Below are 25,592 nucleotides of genomic sequence, written 5' to 3' on the forward strand. Positions count from 1 at the left end.
ATTATTCAGGCATAAAAAAGGATAAAATCCTGTCACTTGCAATAACATGAATGGAACAGGAGGACATTATATAAAATGAAATAAGTCAGGCACAAAAAAATAAATATTGCACATTCTCACTCATATATGGGAGCTAAAAAATAATTTTATCTCACGGAGAGAGGGAGTAAAACGACGGTTACCAGAGGCTGGGAAGAGTAAAGGGGAAGGTGAGATAAAGAAAAGATGGTTAATGGGTACAAAAATATAGTTAGACAGACAGAATAAGATCTAGTGTTTGGTAGAACAGTAGGACAACTATGGTTAACTATGATTTATTGTGTATTTCAAAATAACTTAAAAAGTGAAATTGGAATGTTCCTAACTTTATGTTAGGAAATAATAAATGCTTCAAATTTGATAATGACATGTTGTATCAAAATGTCATATGTACCCCATGAAAATGTACTATTATGTATTTACAATGCTTAACAATAATTTTTTATTATTTGTAAAGAAAAGAGGCTTAACTGACTCACAATGCTACATGGCTGGGGAGACCTCAAGAAACTTACAATCATGGTGGAAGGTAAAGGGAAGCAGGGCACATCTTACATGGTGGAAGGAGAGAGAAAGAGAGCAAAGGAGGAAGTGCCACAGACTTTCAAACAACCAGATCTTGTGGAAACTCACTATCAAGGGGCACGTCGATTCCCACGACTCAATTACCTCCCACTAGGACCTCCCCCGACATATGGGGATTATAATTTGAGATGAGATTTGGGTGAGGACCCAGAGCCAAGCCATATTACTCCTTTGGCAATTATGATTGCAAAGCTCCAAAGCACATTCATGGCCATCTCTACCAAGTGAAATTACTTTATGTATGTCCAAGATAGCCTTACTTCATTTTATTTTTCTACTCATTTTCTCATTTACATATTTCTGAGGTCATCTTTGTGACACTTTTACATACAGGTTTACAACCTTTGTGAAACAAGGTGAGTTATTAATACATACATACATACGTATATTCATTTTCAAAGGAGCAAGATGGATCACAAAGACATGAAATGACTTGTACCAAAAGTAGCAAAGCAGGAACAATTTCTCTGCTCTAAATTGTACTATAAAATTTTTAAAAAATACACAAAAAGTGGGTTTTAACTGTAACTATGTAAACTAATGTATGGTTTTTTTCTAAGTAAATATCTATGTCATTTTGTCAGAGGTTCATACTTTAGAATTTCATAGGAAAAGAAATATGAGTTTCAAAATTAAAATTGGGAAGTTTAAAGATAATGTACAACCTCGGGCATCACTACTCCTTACGGTAGGAAGAAAACAAACACAAAACACAGAATTAACTACTGTAATGCTATTCAAAATGTCAAAAAACATCATAGTCACTTAACTGTTAACTCAGGACCTGAGTTAATTCCATCCCCACTACAGAATTTCCCAAAAGTAATTTTATTTCTAAACAAAATGACCCCCCAAAATTAGGAAATCATATGAATAAAAATAATTTTTAAAATCAGTAGTTCTGATGATTTGTGCTAATTCATAGAAATGTCAGGAAATCAAATGAGATAACCACCTTTTATCAAATGTAACCCATTAGGGGAGAAAATCATGAGTATGAAAATAATTACAATACCTCCTCAAATGTTTTCGAGGAAAGGAGAAAAAGGGCAAAGAAAGAAAAAGGGCAAAGAGAAGAAAATGTGATGAGGGAGAAAAAAATGAGCAAGTATGTTTTACATAATAAAATTTAATTTGCTATTTTTTATTATGTAATAAAATTGTTCAAGTGCATGCCCACAGTTATCTGACAGTACAATTTGGTAAGGAATTTTAAAAACATGTTGAAATTTCCAAGTCAGAAGAAGAATAATCTCCTTAGATTCTTACAATATTCATTTTTAACAAAATGATTCAAGAAATTTCTCCAGAGAAAAATGAAAAATTTCATATATTAAAATCTCATCAATCCATTCTATGGTCAAAATTAACCTGATGTGAAGAACTTAAGCTATACCTGAAATTCCTGTTTTCACTTTTAAACAATATGTTTCTACAAAACTAATGACCTGCTTTTGATTTTTTCATGACCTAAACCTATAAGTATGTTTTTTAAAAAATATGACCAGCAACTTTTTTATTCTCCTCTCTCATGTAGGATGTGTTCCCCTTGGTGGGAGTGTTGAGGATGGGGGTGAAAAGTCTAATGTCCAGAAGTCCATAATGTGTTTTCTGTAAACAATTTTAATGCAGCCTATTATGAGACTGAATTCTATTTGTTTGTAATCCTGTACTTCAAGCAACAAGGTTAGTCAAATTCTTTTCATTGAGAGTTAAGAAGCCATAAAGTGATTGAATGGCTTCCTCCTGTCTTAGGGCATAAGCTCATCAAAGAGGTCTACATGGCACTTGATGATTATAGGTCCTTGCTTATCTTTTTAGCTTCATTTCTTGCCACCTTCCCTCTAGCATGTTGTGCTTTTGCCACACTGAATTTCTTTCAGTCTCTGAGATGAATCCTGTCTTTCCACCTTGGACAACCACAACCGTCCTTTCTGGGGCTGGAACAATTTTCCTGCTATCCCTGGGCCCCATCACCATTGCAAAGTTCATATACTCATGCAGCACAGACATTCCCTTGCTTGTCAGCTCTTCCTAATTCTGCGGCATAGGTGTCGAGTCTTTTGGCTTCCCTGGGCAACATTGAAAGAATTATTGTCTAGGGCCACACATAAAATATACTAACACTAACGATAGCTAACAAACTAAAAAGAAAAATCACCAAAAAATCTGATAGTGTTTTAAGAAAGTTTCTGAATTTGTATTGGGCCTCATTTAAAGCCATCCTGGGCCACCATGTGGCCCACGGGCTTCGGGCTAGATAAACTTGTTCTAGGGCATCCACAACTGGCAGAGCTCCTCTCAGGGATACCTTCCTGACTCTTAGGACCACTGCAACATAGTACGTTAGCCACTTGCTGAGGAGAGTCCTGCCATAATGATAGTTAATTGATTACAGTTATTTCACTCTCTTCTGTATTTCTAAATACTAACTAGAACTTACTTATATAAATTTCTGCCAATATTTGCTTCTATCCTCCTATTTTAAGAACACTATAGATAAGTGCATTGATTGCCGCATCTCAGAAGTTTGATAAATACCAAGATTAGATGTTGTTTTTTTTCAACTATGACTACAATCCTCTACATTATATGTTCCATGATTGTTTCATATATTATCATAAAGTTAGCAAGCCTTTTAAAGAAGAGTTATGACAGGACATTGCCACAAAAAGTTGGAGATGATGATCTTTCCTATCTGATTGCAATATAATATTACATTTTATGTTACATGAGGAATTATATTCACAAGTCTCACTCACCTTAGATAAATACTATCTTTCAGGATAATTAATAAGGTTAAAAATATCTTAGTACTTCAGAGACCATAAAAATAATATGAGAAACTGTTTCTTCAGGATGCAGTTTTTAAAATTTTACATTAAAAAGTTTAGGGGCCCATCTGCCACTGATTAAAGTAACTGGAAATTCTAATATAATTATACTACAATAAACATGTGGTTGCAGAAGTGAAACATTAAAGCATAAAGACATATAGCACTATTGAATTTTTTAATTAGAACTAAAAACATATGAGGATACAAAATATATTTAAAAAGCACTTCAGGTTTAAAAAGGATAGTGTTCTTCTAGCCTAAAGAAAGCATATCTACAATGATTTTATTATAGCAAATTAAAATTTTGATAAGAGTAACTAAGCTGTAAAGAGTTCTTCCAAGCAGAGTATGTTATATTTATCTCTCTTCCAGTGAAATCAAAGACCAAATTTCCTATGTTCCTGTTTCCACTCTTCCTTTAACAATGCAGGCTTCTCTGTTTTGAGTTTTCCCAGTTATGTTTGTCTTCTGAATTGATTAAACAATTTCACATCAAGATGACTTACAACTTCATATCCATTAGGATATGAAGCACCAGAAAACATAAGAAAATGGGGAGAAACTGGAACCCTTGTGCATTGCTAGTGGGAAGGTAAAATGGTACAGCTGCTGTGGAAAATGATATGGCTATTCCTCAAAAAATTAAACAGGGAAATACAATATATTCTAGCAATTACACTTCTGGGTATACACCCAGAAGAAGTAAAAGTAGAACTCAAACAATATCTGTACACCCATGTTCGTAGCAACATTATTCAAAATATCCAAAAGGTGGAAGCAACCCAAGTGGCCACTGATGGGAGAATGGATAAACAAAATGTAGTATATACATGCAATGGAATATTATTTGGCCTAAGAAAGAAATTCTGACACATGATGCAATGTGTATGAACCTTGAAAACATGCTGAGATAAGCCAGCCACAAAACAACAAATATTCTATGATTCTGTTTATGAGACACCTAGAGTAGTCAAATTAATGAAAACAGAAAGTAGATTGGTGGTTTCCAGGCAATCAAGGGAGGGACATACAGACAATTAGTGTTTACTATGTAGAGTTTCAGTATGGGAAGATAAAAAAGCTCTGGAGATGGATAGTGATGACGGTTACACACAATGTGATTGTGATGAATGTCAACAAACTATAAACTTAAAAATGGTTAAAATGGTAAAATTTATGTTACGTATATTTTACAAAATATAAATTTATAAACAATAATTTTAAATTATTTTCATTATTTAAAATGAAAAAAGACTACTTATAACTTGGTGTTTACGCGGACACAGGGAGGGGAACAACACACACTGGGCATGTTGGGTGGCAGTGGGGTGTGGGGAGGGGAGGGAGAGCATAAGGACAAACAGCTAATGCATTCAGGGCTTAAAACCTATGTGGCGGGTTGATAGGTGCAGCAAACCACCATGGCACACATATACCTATGTAACAAACCCAAACCTAGGTGCTAGGTTGATAGGTGCAGCAAACCACCATGGCACATGTATACCTATGTAACAAACCCACACGTTCTGCACATGTATCCTGGAACCTTTTTTTTTTTTTTTTTTTTTTTTTTGAGATGGAGTTTCACTTTTGTTGCCCAGGCTGGAGTGCAATGGTGCTGTCTCAGCACCGCAACCTCCACCTTCTGGGTTCAAGCGATTCTCCTGCCTCAGTCTCCCGAGTAGCTGGGATTACAGGCATGCACCACCACGCCTGGCTAATTTTGTATTTTTAGTAGAGATGGGGTTTCTTCAGGTTCGTCAGGCTGGTCTTCAACTCCTGACCTCAGATGATCCACCTGCCTCAGCCTCCCAAAGTGCTGGGATTACAGGTATGAGCCACCGTACCCAGCCAATATCCTGGAACTTAAAGTAAACTGAAAACAAACAAACAAACAAACAAAGAACTTGGTGTTTGATTCCTGTTATAAGTGTTGATATTTTAAAAAATAAACAAAATGGGAATTCTTACTAAAACTTCCATTTAAACTTCCAGTGGTGAAAACTGAAAATGAAGTGAGCAGCAAAAAACAAATTTGAGTGTTTGAATATCATTCTCTCATATTTATTCAGACATAGCCCCGCCCATGTAGTTGGTACACAAGGGTAAGATATAAACCTTTATTATCTCTAACTGGACAGGCACAAAACGTCACTTTATTGACCATCTGGTGTCCACTCCAGTACATCCCAAATTTTCAGTTTATAAACACCTAAAGTCTCCATCAAAAAAAAACTATTAGAACAGATAAATGCATTCAGTAAAGTTTCAGGATACAAAATCAATGTACAAAAAATTAGCAGCATTTCAATATACCAATAATGATCAAGTGAGAAACCAAATCAATAACTCAATCCCATTTATAATAGCTCCAGAAAAAAAAAAAAAAAAAAAAAACACCAAGGAGTACATTTAAGCTAGGGAGCAAAAGATCTCAAGAAGGAAAACTAAAAAATACTGATGAAAGAAATCATAGATGGCACAAACAAATGGAAAAGCATCCCAGTCTCATGAATTGGAAGGATAAAAATAATTCAAATGATCATACTGTCCAAGGCAATGTATAGATTTAATACAATTCCTGTCAAATTACCAATGTCATTCTTCACAGGATTAGAACAAATAATCCTAAAATTTATATGGAAGCAAAAAAAGCCTGAATAGACAAAGTAATCCTAAGCAAAAATGATAAAGCTAGAAGTATCACATTACCTGACTTCAAATTATATAAGACTATAATAATCAAAACAGCATGATATTGGTTCAAAAATAGACACACACATCAATGGAAGAATAAATAACCCAGAAATAAAGTTACATTATTACAACCAAGTGATCTTTGACAAAGTCAATTAAAAAATACATTGGGGAAAAGACACCCTATTTAAGAAATGGTGCTGGTAAAACTGGAAAGCCATATGCAGAAGAATAAAACTGGACCCCTATATCTCACTGTATATAAAAATTAACTCAAGATGAATTAAAGACTTACACGTAAGACCTGAAACCACAAAAGTCTTAGAAGAAAACCTAGGAAAAACTCTTCTGGACATTGGCCTAGGCAAAGAATTTAGAGATAAGCCCTCAAAAGGAAATGCAATGAAAACAAAAATGGACAAATGAGGTCTCATTAAACTGAAAAGCTCCTGCACAAGATAAGAAATAATTAAAAGAATGAACAGACAACTTACCAAATGGGAGAAAATACTTGCAAACATGCATCTGACAAAAGGTTAATATCCAGAATTTATTAGAAATGCAAACAACAAGAAAAAAACAAATAATCCCATTAAAAAGTGGGCAAAGGACATAAGTGGACATTTTTCAAAAGAAGACACACAAGCAGCCAACAAACATATGAAAAAATGCTCCACATCACTAATCACCAAAGAAATGCAAATTAAAACCACAATGAAACACCATCTTACACATCAGAGTGGCTACTGAAATGTCAAAAACAATAGATGTTGGTGAGGATGCAGAGAAAAGGGAACACTTATACAATTAGTGGAAATATAAGTTAGTACCCCCTCTATGGGAAACAGTCTGGAGATTTCTCAAAACTAAAAATAGAACTACCCTTCAGTTCAGCAATCCAACTACTGGATATCTACCCAAACAAAAAGAAATCATTGTATCAAAAGAGATACACACGTTCATTATGTTTATGGCAGCACTGTTTACAGTAACAAAGTCATGAAATAAACATAAATGTCCATCAATAGATGATTGGATTAAAAATATGGGAAATATATATACACACACACACACACACACACACACACACCCCGTGGAATACTACTCAGTCATATAAAAGAATGAAATCATGTATTTTGAAGCAATGTGGATGGAATTGGAGGCCATTATCCTAAGCAAAATGACTCAGAAGCAGAAAGTCAAAAACCACATGTTCTCACTTGTAAATGGGAGCTAAACCATGGATAGTGATGGTCATCCAATAGACATTGCAGATGCTGATAGGTGGGAGGATGGGAGAGGGGTGAGGGATGAAATGCTATCTATTGTGGACAATGTACATTATTGAGGTGACAGCTACACTGAAAGTCCAGACTTCAGCACAATATAACTATCCATGTAAAACAACTAACTGCACTATTGCCAAATCTATAAAAACAAACTTAATAAAAACATTAAAAATAAAATAAAATTAGTTTTAGTAAATTTGACTCACAAGGAATTTAGCAACATACGCTAAATATTATATAGTAATAACTTAAGTTTTGGTTTACAGAAAAATTAAAAATTCAACACGTGTTATTTAAAATGACAGATTAAGAACTATTCAACAGGTAGATAAAATAATTTTGTAAAATATATTTCAGTTGTCTAATGATGTTATGGACTAAATTGTGTCCCTTTGAAATTCATACGTAGAAGTTCAAACCACCACTGTATCTTAATTTGGAAATAAGGCCTTTAAGGAGGTAATTAAGATTAAATGACATCATAAGGGTAGGGTCCTAATCCAATATGACACCAGGGATGCATTAGTACAGAAGAAAGACAACGTGGCCAGGCACAGTGGCTGACACCTGTAATGCCAGTACTTTGGGAGGGTAAAGTGGGCGGATCACCTAAGGTCAGGAGTTTGAGACCAGTCTAACTAATATGGTGAAACCTCGTCTCTACTAAAAATACAAACATTATCCAGGCACAGTGGCAAGCATCTGTAATCCCAGCTACTCAGAAGGTTGAGGCACAAGAATCACTTAAACCCGGCAGGTAGAGGTTGCAGTGAGCTGAGATAATGCCATTGCACTCCAGCCTGAGCAACAGAGCGAGACTCCATCTCAAACAAAAAGAAGAAAGACAATGTGAGGACACAATGAGAAGGTAGCAGTCTGCAAGCCAAGGAAAGGGGTCTCAGAAGAAGCCAATGCTGCCAGCAACTTTATCTTGGACTTCCAGCCTCCAGAACAGTAAGAAAATAAATTTTTGTTGTTTAATCCATCCAGTCTGTGGCATTTTGTAATAGCAGCAAATGGCAAGTCCAGGAAAAAAAAATCAGTGATATGAAAAGAGAGAAAAAGATAAAGAAGATAAAGGACAGGACAGATATATTCACACACAGAACAGAACATGTAAGAGATGCAAGAAACCCAGACATATTTACAGACACTGAGAAACACAATATTGTAAAATAGCATTACATGGTCTTTTAAGAAATTGTTGCTAAAGATGTCTGAATAACATGAGTATCTTCTGCTATTCACATGTATATATTAGGACATGCTTTGAGAAATAGATGAATTTAAAGTACCAATTCTGCTTTAAGATCACAAGTTCTCATGTCCTGGATTAGAGCCTTTATTCAGAAAACCATCAACATGTGGTCATAAAACTGCCCTTGGATTTTTTAATCCTTTCATTATCATGCCTTTAACAGATATCTACATTCTCCCCTTGCCTTCATTATGTTTTCTTGATAGCCTATGTACCACTACAAAAATAGTTGAGGTGCTAACACATTTGGGGCAAACTATGTGATGATCACTTTAACTAATGCTCTTCAAATAAAAAATGACATGCATATTGTGGGATCGGGTGATCAGCAAGATTTACCCAAGACACAAGAACAGAACTAAAGCATTGCTTCAGAAAAAAATGAATTTCAGTGGAGAACTATCTTAGGCCTGAAATAGGTCCATAGTAAAATCTCAAGTGCTTTCATCAAAATTAACCCAATAATTTACTGGAAAAATGGTCATTCAAATCTACATCCAGTTTTATAAATACTTACTGTATAATAATCCCGAAATGTTGATGATGATTGAGAGAAAGTAACTCGACTGGAGTCATAAGGCAAACAGAACGACCTTGTCGGCACAAATCCTCTCCAATCATAGAATGCTTTGTCTGTTAGAAATATCAATGCAGGTTAAAACAATATTTATCCAGGAAAAGTACACACTGACTATATTGCTTAATGTTGCAAAGAGTAAAGCAAATCATCTTTATGGCCTCACTATTCTGTATTAAAATCACATCTTGTCATCTAATCAGAGAGAAATGAAGAAATGATAGGACTGCATAGAAAGAGGCTTCAATTAACTGGCGCCTTCATACGGTAAGGCTCTCGTGTTTTTATTGCACAGTGTGCCCATCAGAAAACGAATAGGTTCATTCTTTTCACTATCTCCTCCTGAAGAACATCAACTTCTTTTTTTTTAAAAGAGGCTTAAAGCAAAATCATATTTGCGAATAGCACTTATAAAAATAAAAAGAAAACCTCTCTGTATTACACACTTTAAAAGAAAATTCAGTATTTAAAAGGCACATGTTTTGATATTGCAAAGTAAATTAAATTATGAAAAGTGTTTAAGGTAAATAGGTGGAAAGCACAAAAGGTTAGCCAGCATCGCCATATATTTCTTCTGTCTCATGGCAGTTGGTATATAAGATTTCTACAGGAACCTTTTTTCTTTAATCATAGGAAGGAGATTTAAGATTGATTTGTCCATTTTTTTTCTCAGAGATATTAATCATTTAAAAAGAAGAAAATTCAGTTCAATCCTGCCATCCAAATGAACCAAACTATTTTCATATTTCCAATTTTCTTTCATATATGTATATGTGTGTACCTATATAGTCTTTCCTGAAACTTTCAATGTAATAAAGTCATCCATGGACTACTTAGTTGTATATAAATTTATAGAAAACTCAAGAAGTAATAAATTCTCTCACTTCACTGCTTCAATTTATTTACAGGATCATAAGTTGAGTGCTCTATGGGGAGGCGACGAAGTAACATAAAACCATAAAAAGGTAATGTTATCTCAGAGACATTCTAATCATTACATATACATTCTGCCTCATCCATTTCAATCAAGAGTCTCTGCACTCTTTCAAAAAGCCAAAATCTTTTGAAGAGGCAACACAATCATATATAACACAATCATATATTTCAATCAAAATTCAATGTGAATCAGTGGAATTCTTTTTTTTTTTTTTTTTTTTTTTTTGGAGACATAGTCTCACTCTTTCTCCCAGACTGGAGTGAAGTGGCAGGATCTCGGCTCACTGCACTGTAAGCTTCCCCTCACAGGGTTCATGCCATTCTCCTGCCTCAGCTTCATGAGTAGCTGGGACTATAGGCACCTGCCACCACGTCCAGCTAATTTTTTGTATGTTTTAGTAGCGACGGGGTTTCACAGTGTTAGCCAGGATGGTCTCGAACTCAAAATTCTTTAATGGAAGCAAAGGCCAATAACGAGTAGCTTGTAGAGAATCTGAGCATTTTAGTCCTAAGAAGAAGATAGCAAGGAGTAGGCCATGCCCTTTATATTTTCATTTGGCAGCTTTATAAGACCAAGAGAGTATAAAAGAGTAACACAAGCGTTATTAAGATGTGTACACCCTTACATTTCTTATGAAGCCCTCTTAATGAATTCAAAGCATTCTCCAACTCATCAGCATTATTCCTGACCTACCCATTCCCCTTAATGCACCATTACATACAATAAACGATATCTCATATTTCAGATAATCATGCTTCTCTTTCCAATCTTCTTTTTGAATTTATAAACTGTTTCAAGGAAAGGACTATAACTTACCTGGAACAGCTCTGTGTTTCTGATTCATTAGCAATGTGAATGAGGTAGCTATGAAAACACTGGTGAATAAGAAGGAGGATACTGAACATTCCCAACACAAAGAAATGACAAATTTCTGAGATGATAAATATATTAACCACCCTGATCTGATCACTATACATTATATATATAAAAACATCACTCAGTACTCCCATGAATGTGTACAATTATTATTTGTTAATTTAAAAAATAAAATTAAATAAATAAAATTTCTCTGTGATTAAAAAAAGAATTGGTCTGAAAAGGTTAAATCTTACAGGCAAAGAGGTTATCTTCTTGATACTGAAGAGTCTAACCCAATATATGAAACTAAAACCTATACGACTTATTTTTCCAATAGTGTCCAGAGCATTTTCAAATGTTTTATCTTGTTTACTCACAAAGCAGACTCACAGAGTTGAAAACCCCATGCATTATTTTCTCCCAGTATGTAGGTATCATACTAGAAAATATAGCTATAACTTTTCTGGAAGCAGTAAAGCCTCCACTAAAATCCTCAAGGTAATCATTCACATACTGATGTATGCTAATGACTCCCCCTTAGAAGCCAGGCACAGAAGGTGACATGCAACAAATTCCAGTTTATTCCACAAAGTCGGTCGAAAGTTTTAAGCTAATACTTTGATGAAGACCAAAGTCATTAATCAGACTAAATCTTCACAAACCCTTCCTGGAGTCAACAATCTTCACAGATAATGCCACACAGAAATAAAGGTTCTGAATCCCAGGGGTGTGTGTGTGTGTGTGTGTGTACACATCTGCACAAGAGTAGGCTATATATTGATAGGTGGAACAGAAATCTTGTCAGTAATCCCAGTTATCAGTCAGCAGGACAGAAGAAAATATCGTAAGAGTAAACAAATCTGAGGAAAATTCAGTATCAAGATTTAGAAAGAAACCAAAATGGTCACCTCAGTTTAACAAGGAGTTAAAAAGTAGGTATCCTTGAACATAAAAAATTTGTTAATTAACTACTCATACTGATATCTGACTTTGCATTTCTTCAATATTTCAGACTATCATCAAAAAATATTAATTCATGTTAGTGTGCTGCCTTTCTGCATATCTAATTTGCATATCAAAACTTAAAAGTCTTTCGCTTGCTTTGTATGCATCATAAAACTGAATATAATGGTGTGCCCCAAGTGTCTGTGTGTGTCTGTGTGCACGCACGCGCGCGTGCTCCTGGATTAGAAACTGATTTGGCATTGACTACAAGGCTAACCAACAAAACCATAAGAGTGAAAGGTCCCATAGAATCCAACAGAAATAAATACATGAAGAACCAGAAAATCCTTAAAAATTGACTTTTAAAATTCTGATTTTTAGATATTTTTCACCAGACCATCTCCCCTCATTTTCTAGCATCACCTTGATGTTTATAATGATAATCATTTTTCAGTTTTATTTTCCTTTTTTATTCAAATTTATGTAGTTGACAATTGGCCAGTTATTTACACAGGTAGGAGACATTTCCAAAACCTAATAAGCAGTTGTTATTTTAGAAGCTTAAATTATACAAATGACTCACAGAAAACTGAAAAGATCGTATATGACAGGTGATAATGTCAGGGAACGAGAAACAAGGGAAAGAAAAAGGAAGGAAAGAAAAGTTCTTAAGTAGTTAAAACAGTCCCCACATCTATAATTTTTGTAGTGACAAATATTATCTTTGTATCACAAATGAATAGATTGGTTTAATTCACCTGGATATCAGCAAAAGACCCAAAGGCAATAGTAGTTCGGCGTTTAAAAATACACTGTTTTAGTCAACTTAGAAATCAAATGCTCTTAAGAAATAGTCTGTATATGTGCCTTCCAGAGTAGAAGGAAGTTCAAATGAAAATGAATCTTTATTAGGATATGATAAAATCAAAGACATTACTGGGTTTAGTGGTCCTGTGTCCCTAGAGCCTCTTTTATGCCAGGCTCGTTCTGTTTCCCTTTTATCAATTCTCTCGTATCAATTAATTCTTTGAGTTAATTGCACATGCAGTTTTAATCTGTAGGTAATTACAAACAATTAATAGTTAGGAGACAGAATTAGCAGTTCTTAGTTTGATTATCTATATAATTAAAAGGGGTGGTAAACTAGAGTTGACAAATAGCATCTTAATCATTTGAATAATCAAACCCCAGAAGCTTGCTTGGGTGGCTGAATTCCATCTGTTACATTAGTTTAGATTTTAGAATTAATGACTGAAATGTCCATTTAAATCAGTTCTTACGTGTTGAATTTATAGTACAAAAAGAACAAGGCATATACTCTAAAATTACTTAAACCACCTTCTTTTGTTTGTTTATAATAAGCTGTTTCCTAAAGGATTCAATTAAAACAAAGATTTGTAGAGGAGAAAAAGTAATATATTTTCCTCACCCATTGGAAGTGTTCATGGAGGTGACATCTCTATAACAAAGACTGATAAACAAGAGAAAAGTATAACAAGCTTGTTTATCAAAGTTTTGTGTAACATGGGAAGCTTCAGAAATGAAGACCCAAAGACTCGGGGAAAACTATATTTTTTATGAAGAACGGACAGTCATATAGAAGTATGATTGGACAAAAATGCCGTATGACCTTATGGTAGTAAACTAGGGGAAACTCAGCAAGGCCCATTTCTTCAGATTCGTCTTGGCTTCCAGGTATGGGGCAAGACATTTGTCATAAGAGAGTCTTCAGAAGGGAAGGTAGGACGTCAGAGAGTGAATTTCCTGGGTTTTGTGGCTAGCTTTGGAGTAAAGGAATTCTAGTTTCTACGTCCAGCTTCTAGGGAGAAAAATCCAGAGGTTCCTGCTTCTACTGTTCTCTCAATCCTTGCAGCTCAAAATACTCAGCATGCCAAGAGACCACATTTTTGGGGTATTGTGTTCTGAGTCCTGACAGATTCGATAGACTAAATTATGTACATCTAGTGAATGCCAGTTAATAATAATGGATACCGTTTCTGTTATAAAATATCTAAGAAATATGGATAATTCTTTTCATACTATGTTCTGTTTAACACTTTGTGTGCTGTGATGGTTAATAATGAGTGTCAACTTGATTGGATTGGAGAATATAAAGTATTGATGCTGGATGTATCTGTGAGGGTGTTGCTAAAGGAGATTAGCATTTGAGTCAGTGGGATGGGAAAGGCAGACCCACCCTTAGCCTGGGTAAGCACAATCTAACCAGCTGCCAGCATGGCTAGAATATAAGCAGACAGAAAAATATGAAAAGAGAGACTAGCCTCCCAGCCTACATCTTTCTCCCATGCTGGATGCTTCCTGCCCTCGAACATCAGACTTGAAGTTCTTCAGTTTTGGAACTTGGATTGGCTTTCCTTGCTCCTCAGCCTGCAGACAGCCTATTGTGGGACCTTTGTGGGATCTTGAGATTCTGTGAGCTATACTTAATAAACATATATATATATATATATGAGTTTATAGCAAATAAGACATACTTTTAATCCTTGTTTGGCTATCTGAAGAAACCAGAGGTTTGTAGACAGAGAGCAAATACTAAGAAGCAAATAAGCTTAAGGTAAGTTAGAATATATATGGGAACTTCATTCTGATTAGAAAAGAATGTGATATAGAACAGTAGCATCACTGTTGCGTAACATCTTTCTGAATCGCCAAGTATTCGAACAAGTTGTGTAGATACTTTGAAGCTAATAGTAGATTAGAAAATCTTCAAGAATATAATGACTTCTGGTTCAATATGGTCTGTTACCCTTGGCTGTGAGGCAGCCACTTTACAACCTCAATAAATACTATAATGACAAAGGAGAAGATGAAAATCTCAAAGTCACAAAAAATAAATCTAATCGTTTACCAATTTGCAATTGAGAAGAAAATTTAATTAGGATAATGGAAATGAATTGAGGAAAGCAATCAGTGACTTTTACATAATCGTATACTCACCCCTCCCTAATCTGAAAAACGGTAGAAAGATGCTTAATATCTCCCAAGGAAAAAAATACAGAAAAAAAAAGAATGAAAAATGTTTCTCTACAATGTAGGTGCCGCTTTAAAATAACTGATTCCCTTTTCCTACCTTCATCTACCACAATTCACATAGACACTACAGCTCCAGGACAACAACTAGGCAAGAAAGCAACCCTGACTTCAGCAGCAGTATTTGATACAGTCTTATGGAAAGGAAAGAGTTCTGTGTGGAGGCTGGGGAGGGCAGGTATTGATAATAATGCATAATGGAGATTGTAGTTTTTCATGAGCTAAATAGCTGAAAACAATAAGAACGAAGGTGTGGAATAGGCAAGTCTCCACCTTAGCAGAGCTCAACTGTTTGAGACAGATGTCTGCAAGTTATTGGGAATTAGACAGAGAACCAGGCATTGACACCTGATCATCAACTATAGAACTAGATTTTTCTCAGGGCTGAGAAAAATCCACACGTTCTTTCTATTTGTAATCACTCACTGCATAGATCAATTTCTCCTTATCTGGGGCAGAGTAAATAAACTAGGGCCTATATTAATCACGGTAATACTTGTTAACACTTACTGAAGGCTCATATTACTAAACAATTTACACACATTACCTGACCTGTGCTGCAGAATAACCCTACGAGGCAGATGTTCCATTTGACAGAGGAGAAAACTTATTATATCCCTTGCTCAAGTTCAGACAGAGGGTAAGAGGTTGTGTGAACCCAGATCTATCTTGAAGCTTACCTGTGACTGACACAAGGGAAAGGGTCTCTGGTAGACCAATCAGAAAGAGAACCATGTCCTAATCCCTGGAACCTATAAATGTTAGCTTATATGGCAAGAGAGACTTTGCAACTGTGATTAAATTAAGGATTCTGAAATGGGGAGGGAGATTATCTGGGACTGTCCTGGTGGGCCCCACATGTAATCACAAGTGTCCTTACAAAAGAGGCAGAGGGAGACTTTACTACAGAAGAGAAGACGTGATGAGGCAAAAAATAGAATGCAGAGATGTGAAAAAGGGCTCCTGAGCCAAGGAATGCAGGTGGCCTCCAGAAGCTGGAAAAGACATGGAAACAGATTCTTCCCTAGCGTCTCTGGAAGAAACTAGTCCTGCAGACACCTTGACTTAATTCAGTGAAATTGATTTCAAACTTCTAGCCTCTACAAATAGAAGAAAAAATTGGGGATTGTTTCAAGTTACCAGGTTTTCGGTAATTTGTTACAGCAGCCTTAGGGAAACTAACACAGTCTACAATTCTAAAAATTCAGTAAAAGTGTTTAAGTCTAAAAATATTCTGCTAGACACAGGGGAAAATTATAGAAAAGTGCTTGGCATTCTCACTATATTATAATAAGCCAACTCCTTGAAATAGAAGTCAAAACAATAAGGAAATAACTAAGAGTTTAACAATAATAATAATTGTAAGTCAAATAAAAATGAAAATTAGCATTTTTAAAAGGGAAGAAATACAAAGAAACCAAAAATGTAATGGCAGAATAAAAATGTACTTCGGAGTTAGTAGGAGTATAAGTGACAGCATAGAATATCAAATGACTGGATTTGGCAAGCACTCCTAGAATGCAGAAGAAAAGCATCAAAGATGAGAATTATAAGAGAGAAGATTATAGATTAAAGAGCACAAAAAATAAATATCCATCAAAGGAACCATACACATTACTGAAGATGAAACTAGAACAATCAGAAATGAAGAAAATATACTATGTAATAATTTCCTGAGCTGAACAAAAGATTTGAATCATCTGACTATTGGAGTTTATTGAATTTTTGGGTAAGTTTATTAAAAGAGACTTGCATACAAATATATTCTGCAAAATTACAGGAGTAAAGAAAATTTAAATGATAAAAATAAAGTAAATTTCATACATATTCAAGAAGAAAAACATCTGCAAAGGTATAAACTCCAGGTTATTCTCAAATTTCTTCTGTGAAACAGCAAAATAATCAATAAATAATAGACCACTAACAGAATTTTCAGGAAAGTGAAAAGTTAAATAAATTTTATAACCAAATTGTCTTCAATGTGTAAAGGCCAGGAAAAAAAATCATTATCAAATATACCAATGCTCTGAAAATTTGCTCAGAAAACACTTGACTGAAGACTGAAGCATGAATCAATAAAAGAATTTAGAAACCACGGTATAAGAGAACTAGCAGTTCTTCCCCTCACCAGTATACTCAGTTCTCACAGGATCAGGTGCAGTTACACAGATACTACAGCTTGGTCTTAAAGTGTGGTCCTGCCTGGCTTCACCTCACAGTTTCTCTTCTGCATATTCTACTTTCTTAGGAACCAAACCATTTTTTCCCCTAGGGTATAAACTTGAACTTACTCACAGTTCAAATGAAATGAGCTTTCAAACTGATTTCTGTTCTATGATTATCCAAAGAAACAATAACCAGTTTGTTCTGTTAGGCACTGGCAAAGACTAAACATTTTATTTGGTTTGGAACATGTACCCAGAGACCCAATATAATGGCGATTTTTATTTTCTTGTAACTTAAATATGAGTTTTCTCTCTTTTAGCAACTCAAACTGAATCACCTGAATCATGACCGTGCCCTTCACAAAGCTCTTCCTTATATCATGGGAGCAGCCTCTGGGTGTTCCCATAAAGCTGGGTGGCTTAACTAAGAGGAAAAAAAATAACAAGCAATTGTCTTTGGGCAGCAGAATACTAGGTGGCTGTCATGATAATGTTCTGTATTTTCCAAATGTTTTGCAATTAATCATAACTAATGGCAATTTTAGAGAAAACACATTAAAAATAAGTCTATATAATTTTAGGTAAATATGGGCAAAAATTATGTTAAAATTATGAGCAAAGCAAGGTATGGAGAAAGCAAAATGAAGTTTAGAAATGTTTGTCTCTAAGGAAGCATTAGATTGAGACTAAATTTCATTCATCTTTTTCTAAAGAGAACGTTTTGTATTTGTAAAGGAGAAAATACAATTTGTTTAAACTTCCTTTAATAAAGATACATAATAAAATGAATGTTTCCTTTAAATATGCCCTCAATGGCACCTTTGTGGGAGTGGGTGTAGGGTTGGGGGGGTGGGCTGCAAACTCCAGCAGGATTGGGACTGTGTCCCGAGCAGTTTTGCCGCCTGCATAACCACAGTTACTGGAACAGGATATGCACTAATTGTGTAGTACAAATGATTGTTCTGGTGAACTAGATGATACATGTTTTACAGATAACAATGAAGTATAGGTTTCTAAGCAAGAAAGACAGAGATCCTGGGGAAAAATGCACACTGAGTGATAATTTAAAGGGCATATTCTTAGTGGTCTACCTGAAAAGAAGCAACAATTAACTAGTCTTTTGTTTATCTCACATAATTTGATTTTTTTAAAAAAATACTTATTCCAAGTTTATGATATATTAATGAATCAAATGTACCTTACCGATTTTAGCCAAGGCTTTGATGCTTGAACTCATACATCTCTGATGAAAATGAAAATTTGGAAAGAATTTTAGGAAAGTAATTGTCAGTAATAAAAGTCTTTTACATGTTCATATTTTTTGTAATACTAATTTCTAAGAGTCTTTCCTAAGAAAATTATCTGAAATGTGAGTAAAGGTTAACAAAATTGTTTATTATAGCATTATTTATAATAATTATACAGAAAACACTTAAAACAGCAAGCTTGAGACTGCTACTCTTAGCAACATCTGCTTGTAAAGTTGACCTTCAGCTGACATCTTAGAACTCAGCAGGTAAACAATTCCTGACATAAAACTTTCCCTAAATGATAAGAGTGTCTCACTATACCCAGACCAATTGTGCAAGCAATATGGTTTTTGTTGAATACCTGCTTTCCTTCCAGAAATCCAGAATGCTGGTACATGCTAGGCAGAGTATGCCTATGTGACTAGGCTCCAATAAAAATCATGGGTACTAAGTTTTAAACAAGCATCCCAGGTATATAACACTTCACACATGTTGTCATGACTTGTTGCTGGAGGAATTCAGCGCATCCTTTCTGACTCCACTGGGAGAGAACTATTGGACTCTTGCTCCTGGTTTCCTGTGGATTTCATTCCCTGTACCTCTTCCCTTTGCTGCTTTTGCTTTGTAACCTTTCACTGTAATAAATCTTAGCCATGACTACAACCATATGCTAAGTACTGTGAGATCCTCTAATGAATCACCAAACTTGGGGTGGTCTTTGGGACTTCAACATAAAAATAAAATTGGGGGGCGGAGTAAGATGGCCGAATAGGACCAGCTCCAGTCTCCAACTCCCAGCGCGAGCGACACAGAAGACCGGTGATTTCTGCATTTTCAACTGAGGTACTGGGTTCATCTCACTGGGGAGTGCCAGACGATCGGTGCTGGTCAGCTGCTGCAGCCCGACCAGCGAGAGCTGAAGCAGGACGAGGCATTGCCTCACCTGGGAAGGGCAAGGGGGAAGGGAATCCATTTTCCTAGCCAGGGGAACTGAGACACACAACACCTGGAAAATCGGGTAACTCCCACCCCAATACTGCACTTTAAGCAAACAGGCACACCAGGAGATCATATCCCACACCTGGCCGGGAGGGTCCCACACCCACGGAGCCTCCCTCATTGCTAGCACAGCAGTCTGTGATCTACCGGCAAGGCAGCAGCGAGGCTGGGGGAGGAGCACCCGCCATTGCTGAGGCTTAAGTAGGTAAACAAAGCTGTTGGGAAGCTCGAACTGGGTGGAGCTCACAGCAGCTCAAGGAAACCTGCCTGTCTCTGTAGACTCCACCTCTGGGGACAGGGCACAGTAAACAATAACAAATGAAGCAGAAAGCTCTGCAGACGCAAACCACTCTGTCTGACAGCTTTGAAGAGAGCAGTGGATCTCCCAACACGGAGGTTGAGATCTGAGAAGGGACAGACTCCCTGCTCAAGTGGGTCCCTGACCCCTGAGTAGCCTAACTGGGAGACATCCCCCACTAGGGGCAGTCTGACACCCCACACCTCACAGGGTGGAGTACACCCCTGAGAGGAAGCTTCCAAAGCAAGAATCAGACAGGTATACTCGCTGTTCAGAAATATTCTATCTTCTGCAGCCTCTGCTGCTGATACCCAGGCAAACAGGGTCTGGAGTGGACCTCAAGCAATCTCCAACAGACCTACAGCTGAGGGTCCTGACTGTTAGAAGGAAAACTATCAAACAGGAAGGACACCTACACCAAAACCCCATCAGTACATCACCATCATCAAAGACCAGAGGCAGATAAAACCACAAAGATGGGGAAAAAGCAGGGCAGAAAAGCTGGAAATTCAAAAAATAAGAGCGCATCTCCCCCGGCAAAGGAGCGCAGCTCATCGCCAGCAACGGATCAAAGCTGGACGGAGAATGACTTCGACGAGATGAGAGAAGAAGGCTTCAGTCCATCAAATTTCTCAGAGCTAAAGGAGGAATTACGTACCCCGCGCAAAGAAACTAAAAATCTTGAAAAAAAAGTGGAAGAATTGATGGCTAGAGTAATTAATGCAGAGAAGCTCATAAACGAAATGAAAGAGATGAAAACCATGACACGAGAAATACGTGACAAATGCACAAGCTTCAGTAACCGACTCGATCAACTGGAAGAAAGAATGTCAGCGATTGAGGATCAAATGAATGAAATGAAGCGAGAAGAGAAACCAAAAGAAAAAAGAAGAAAAAGAAATGAACAAAGCCTGCAAGAAGTATGGGATTATGTAAAAAGACCAAATCTACGTCTGATTGGGGTGCCTGAAAGTGAGGGGGAAAATGGAACCAAGTTGGAAAACACTCTTCAGGATATCATCCAGGAGAACTTCCCCAACCTAGTAGGGCAGGCCAATATTCAAATCCAGGAAATACAGAGAACGCCACAAAGATACTCCTCGAGAAGAGCAACTCCAAGACACATAATTGCCAGATTCACCAAAGTTGAAATGAAGGAAAAAATCTTAAGGGCAGCCAGAGAGAAAGGTCGGGTTACCCACAAAGGGAAGCCCATCAGACTAACAGCAGATCTCTCGGCAGAAACTCTTCAAGCCAGAAGAGAGTGGGGGCCAATATTCAACATTCTTAAAGAAAAGAATTTTAAACCCAGAATTTTATATCCAGCCAAACTAAGTTTCATAAGTGAAGGAGAAATAAAATCCTTTACAGATAAGCAAATGCTTAGAGATTTTATCACCACTAGGCCTGCCTTACAAGAGACCCTGAAGGAAGCACTAAACATGGAAAGGAACAACCGGTACCAGCCATTGCAAAAACATGCCAAAATGTAAAGACCATCAAGGCTAGGAAGAAACTGCATCAACTAACGAGCAAAATAACCAGTTAATATCATAATGGCAGGATCAAGTTCACACATAACAATCTTAACCGTAAATGTAAATGGACTAAATGCACCAATTAAAAGACACAGACTGGCAAACTGGATAAAGAGTCAAGACCCATCAGTCTGCTGTATTCAGGAGACCCATCTCACACGCAGAGACATACATAGGCTCAAAATAAAGGGATGGAGGAAGATTTACCAAGCAAATGGAGAACAAAAAAAAGCGAGGGTTGCAATACTAGTCTCTGATAAAACAGACTTTAAACCATCAAAGATCAAAAGAGACAAAGAAGGCCATTACATAATGGTAAAGGGATCAATTCAACAGGAAGAGCTAACTATCCTAAATATATATGCACCCAATACAGGAGCACCCAGATTCATAAAGCAAGTCCTTAGAGACTTACAAAGAGACTTAGACTCCCATACAATAATAATGGGAGACTTCAACACTCCACTGTCAACATTAGACAGATCAACGAGACAGAAAGTTAGCAAGGATATCCAGGAATTGAACTCATCTCTGCAGCAAGCAGACCTAATAGACTTCTATAGAACTCTCCACCCCAAATCAACAGAATATACATTCTTCTCAGCACCACATCGTACTTACTCCAAAATTGACCACGTAATTGGAAGTAAAGCACTCCTCAGCAAATGTACAAGAACAGAAATTTTAACAAACTGTCTCTCAGACCACAGTGCAATCAAACTAGAACTCAGGACTAAGAAACTCAATCAAAACCGCTCAACTACATGGAAACTGAACAACCTGCTCCTGAATGACTACTGGGTACATAACGAAATGAAGGCAGAAATAAAGATGTTCTTTGAAACCAATGAGAACAAAGATACAACATACCAGAATCTCTGGGATACATTTAAAGCAGTGTGTAGAGGGAAATTTATAGCACTAAATGCCCACAAGAGAAAGCAGGAAAGATCTAAAATTGACACTCTAACATCGCAATTAAAAGAACTAGAGAAGCAAGAGCAAACACATTCGAAAGCCAGCAGAAGACAAGAAATAACTAAGATCAGAGCAGAACTGAAGGAGATAGACATACAAAAAACCCTCCAAAAAATCAACCAATCCAGGAGTTGGTTTTTCGAAAAGATCAACAGAATTGACAGACCACTAGCAAGACTAATAAAGAAGAAAAGAGAGAAGAATCAAATCGACGCAATTAAAAATGATAAAGGGGATATCACCACCGACCCCACAGAAATACAAACTACCATCAGAGAATACTATAAACACCTCTACGCAAATAAACCGGAAAATCTTGAAGAAATGGATAATTTCCTGGGCACTTACACTCTTCCAAGACTAAACCAGAAAGAAGTTGAATCCCTGAATAGACCAATAGCAGGCTCTGAAATTGAGGCAATAATTAATAGCCTACCAACCAAAAAAAGTCCAGGACCAGATGGATTCACAGCTGAATTCTACCAGAGGTACAAGGAGGAGTTGGTACCATTCCTTCTGAAACTATTCCAATCAATAGAAAAAGAGGGAATCCTCCCTAACTCATTTTATGAGGCCAACATCATCCTGATAACAAAGCCTGGCAGAGACACAACAAAAAAAGAGAATTTTAGACCAATATCCCTGATGAACATCAATGCAAAAATCCTCAATAAAATACTGGCAAACCGGATTCAGCAACACATCAAAAAGCTTATCCACCATGATCAAGTGGGCTTCATCCCTGGGATGCAAGGCTGGTTCAACATTCGCAAATCAATAAACATAATCCAGCATATAAACAGAACCAAAGACAAGAACCACGTCATTATCTCAATAGATGCAGAAAAGGCTTTTGACAAAATTCAACAGCCCTTCATGCTAAAAACGCTCAATAAATTTGGTATTGATGGAACGTACCTCAAAATCATAAGAGCTATTTATGACAAACCCACAGCCAATATCATACTGAATGGGCAAAAACTGGAAAAATTCCCTTTGAAAACTGGCACAAGACAGGGATGCCCTCTCTCACCACTCCTATTCAACATAGTGTTGGAAGTTCTGGCTAGGGCAATCAGGCAAGAGAAAGAAATCAAGGGTATTCAGTTAGGAAAAGAAGAAGTCAAATTGTCCCTCTTTGCAGATGACATGATTGTATATTTAGAAAACCCCATTGTCTCAGCCCAAAATCTCCTTAAGCTGATAAGCAACTTCAGCAAAGTCTCAGGATACAAAATTAATGTGCAAAAATCACAAGCATTCTTATACACCAGTAACAGACAAACAGAGAGCCAAATCAGGAATGAACTTCCATTCACAATTGCTTCAAAGAGAATAAAATACCTAGGAATCCAACTTACAAGGGATGTAAAGGACCTCTTCAAGGAGAACTACAAACCACTGCTCAGTGAAATAAAAGAGGACACAAACAAATGGAAGAACATACCATGCTCATGGATAGGAAAAATCAATATCGTGAAAATGGCCATACTGCCCAAGGTAATTTATAGATTCAATGCCATCCCCATCAAGCTACCAATGAGCTTCTTCACAGAATTGGAAAAAACTGCTTTAAAGTTCATATGGAACCAAAAAAGAGCCCGCATCTCTAAGACTATCCTAAGTCAAAAGAACAAAGCTGGAGGCATCACGCTACCTGACTTCAAACTATACTACAAGGCTACAGTAACCAAAACAGCATGGTACTGGTACCAAAACAGAGATATAGACCAATGGAACAGAACAGAGCCCTCAGAAATAATACCACACATCTACAGCCATCTGATCTTTGACAAACCTGAGAGAAACAAGAAATGGGGAAAGGATTCCCTATTTAATAAATGGTGCTGGGAAAATTGGCTAGCCATAAGTAGAAAGCTGAAACTGGATCCTTTCCTTACTCCTTATACGAAAATTAATTCAAGATGGATTAGAGACTTAAATGTTAGACCTAATACCATAAAAATCCTAGAGGAAAACCTAGGTAGTACCATTCAGGACATAGGCATGGGCAAAGACTTCATGTCTAAAACACCAAAAGCAACAGCAGCAAAAGCCAAAATTGACAAATGGGATCTCATTAAACTAAAGAGCTTCTGCACAGCAAAAGAAACTACCATCAGAGTGAACAGGCAACCTACAGAATGGGAGAAAATTTTTGCAATCTACTCATCTGACAAAGGGCTAATATCCAGAACCTACAAAGAACTCAAACAAATTTACAAGAAAAAAACAAACAACCCCATCAAAAAGTGGGCAAAGGATATGAACAGACATTTCTCAAAAGAAGACATTCATACAGCCAACAGACACATGAAAAAATGCTCCTCATCACTGGCCATCAGAGAAATGCAAATCAAAACCACAATGAGATACCATCTCACACCAGTTAGAATGGCGATCATTCAAAAGTCAGGAAACAACAGGTGCTGGAGAGGATGTGGAGAAATAGGAACACTTTTACACTGTTGGTGGGATTGTAAACTAGTTCAACCATTGTGGAAAACAGTATGGCGATTCCTCAAGGATCTAGAACTAGATGTACCATATGACCCAGCCATCCCATTACTGGGGATATACCCAAAGGATTATAAATTATGCTGCTATAAAGACACATGCACACGTATGTTTATTGCAGCACTATTCACAATAGCAAAGACTTGGAATCAACCCATATGTCCATCAGTGACAGATTGGATTAAGAAAATGTGGCACATATACACCATGGAATACTATGCAGCCATAAAAAAGGATGAGTTTGTGTCCTTTGTAGGGACATGGATGCAGCTGGAAACCATCATTCTTAGCAAACTATCACAAGAACAGAAAACCAAACACCACATGTTCTCACTCATAGGTGGGAACTGAACAATGAGATCACTTGGACTCGGGAAGGGGAACATCACACACCGGGGCCTATCATGGGGAGGGGGGGAGGGGGAGGGATTGCATTGGGAGTTATACCTGATGTAAATGACGAGTTGATGGGTGCAGCACACCAACATGGCGCAAGTATACATATGTAACAAACCTGCACGTTATGCACATGTACCCTACAACTTAAAGTATAATAATAATAAATAAATTTAAAAAAAAAAAGAAAATAAATAAATAAATAAATAAATAAAATTGGAAAAAATATAAATGTAAATATAATATAAATGTCCAGAAATGGGAGACTGGGTAAATTTTACTATATCATGCATTGACTTATTCCTCAACAACAAAAGTTATGCTCATGAAATATTTTACATTATAACTGCATTGTAAGAAAAAAGTCTCATATACCTT

The 25,592-nt window shown here is 36.6% G+C and overlaps 1 protein-coding gene across 1 annotated transcript in view; it reads right to left on the reverse strand.

Annotated features, from left to right (window-relative positions):
• The window catches only part of IQCM (IQ motif containing M), a 398,588-nt gene that overhangs the window by 262,308 nt on the left and 110,688 nt on the right, over positions 1–25,592 (reverse strand). The window contains 1 exon segment of the mRNA XM_007999956.3: positions 9,223–9,338. Coding sequence (XP_007998147.3) covers positions 9,223–9,338 — 116 coding nt within the window.

The sequence above is a fragment of the Chlorocebus sabaeus genome, chromosome 7, assembly GCF_047675955.1.
Source record: "Chlorocebus sabaeus isolate Y175 chromosome 7, mChlSab1.0.hap1, whole genome shotgun sequence".
Classification (NCBI taxonomy): Eukaryota; Metazoa; Chordata; class Mammalia; order Primates; family Cercopithecidae; genus Chlorocebus; species Chlorocebus sabaeus.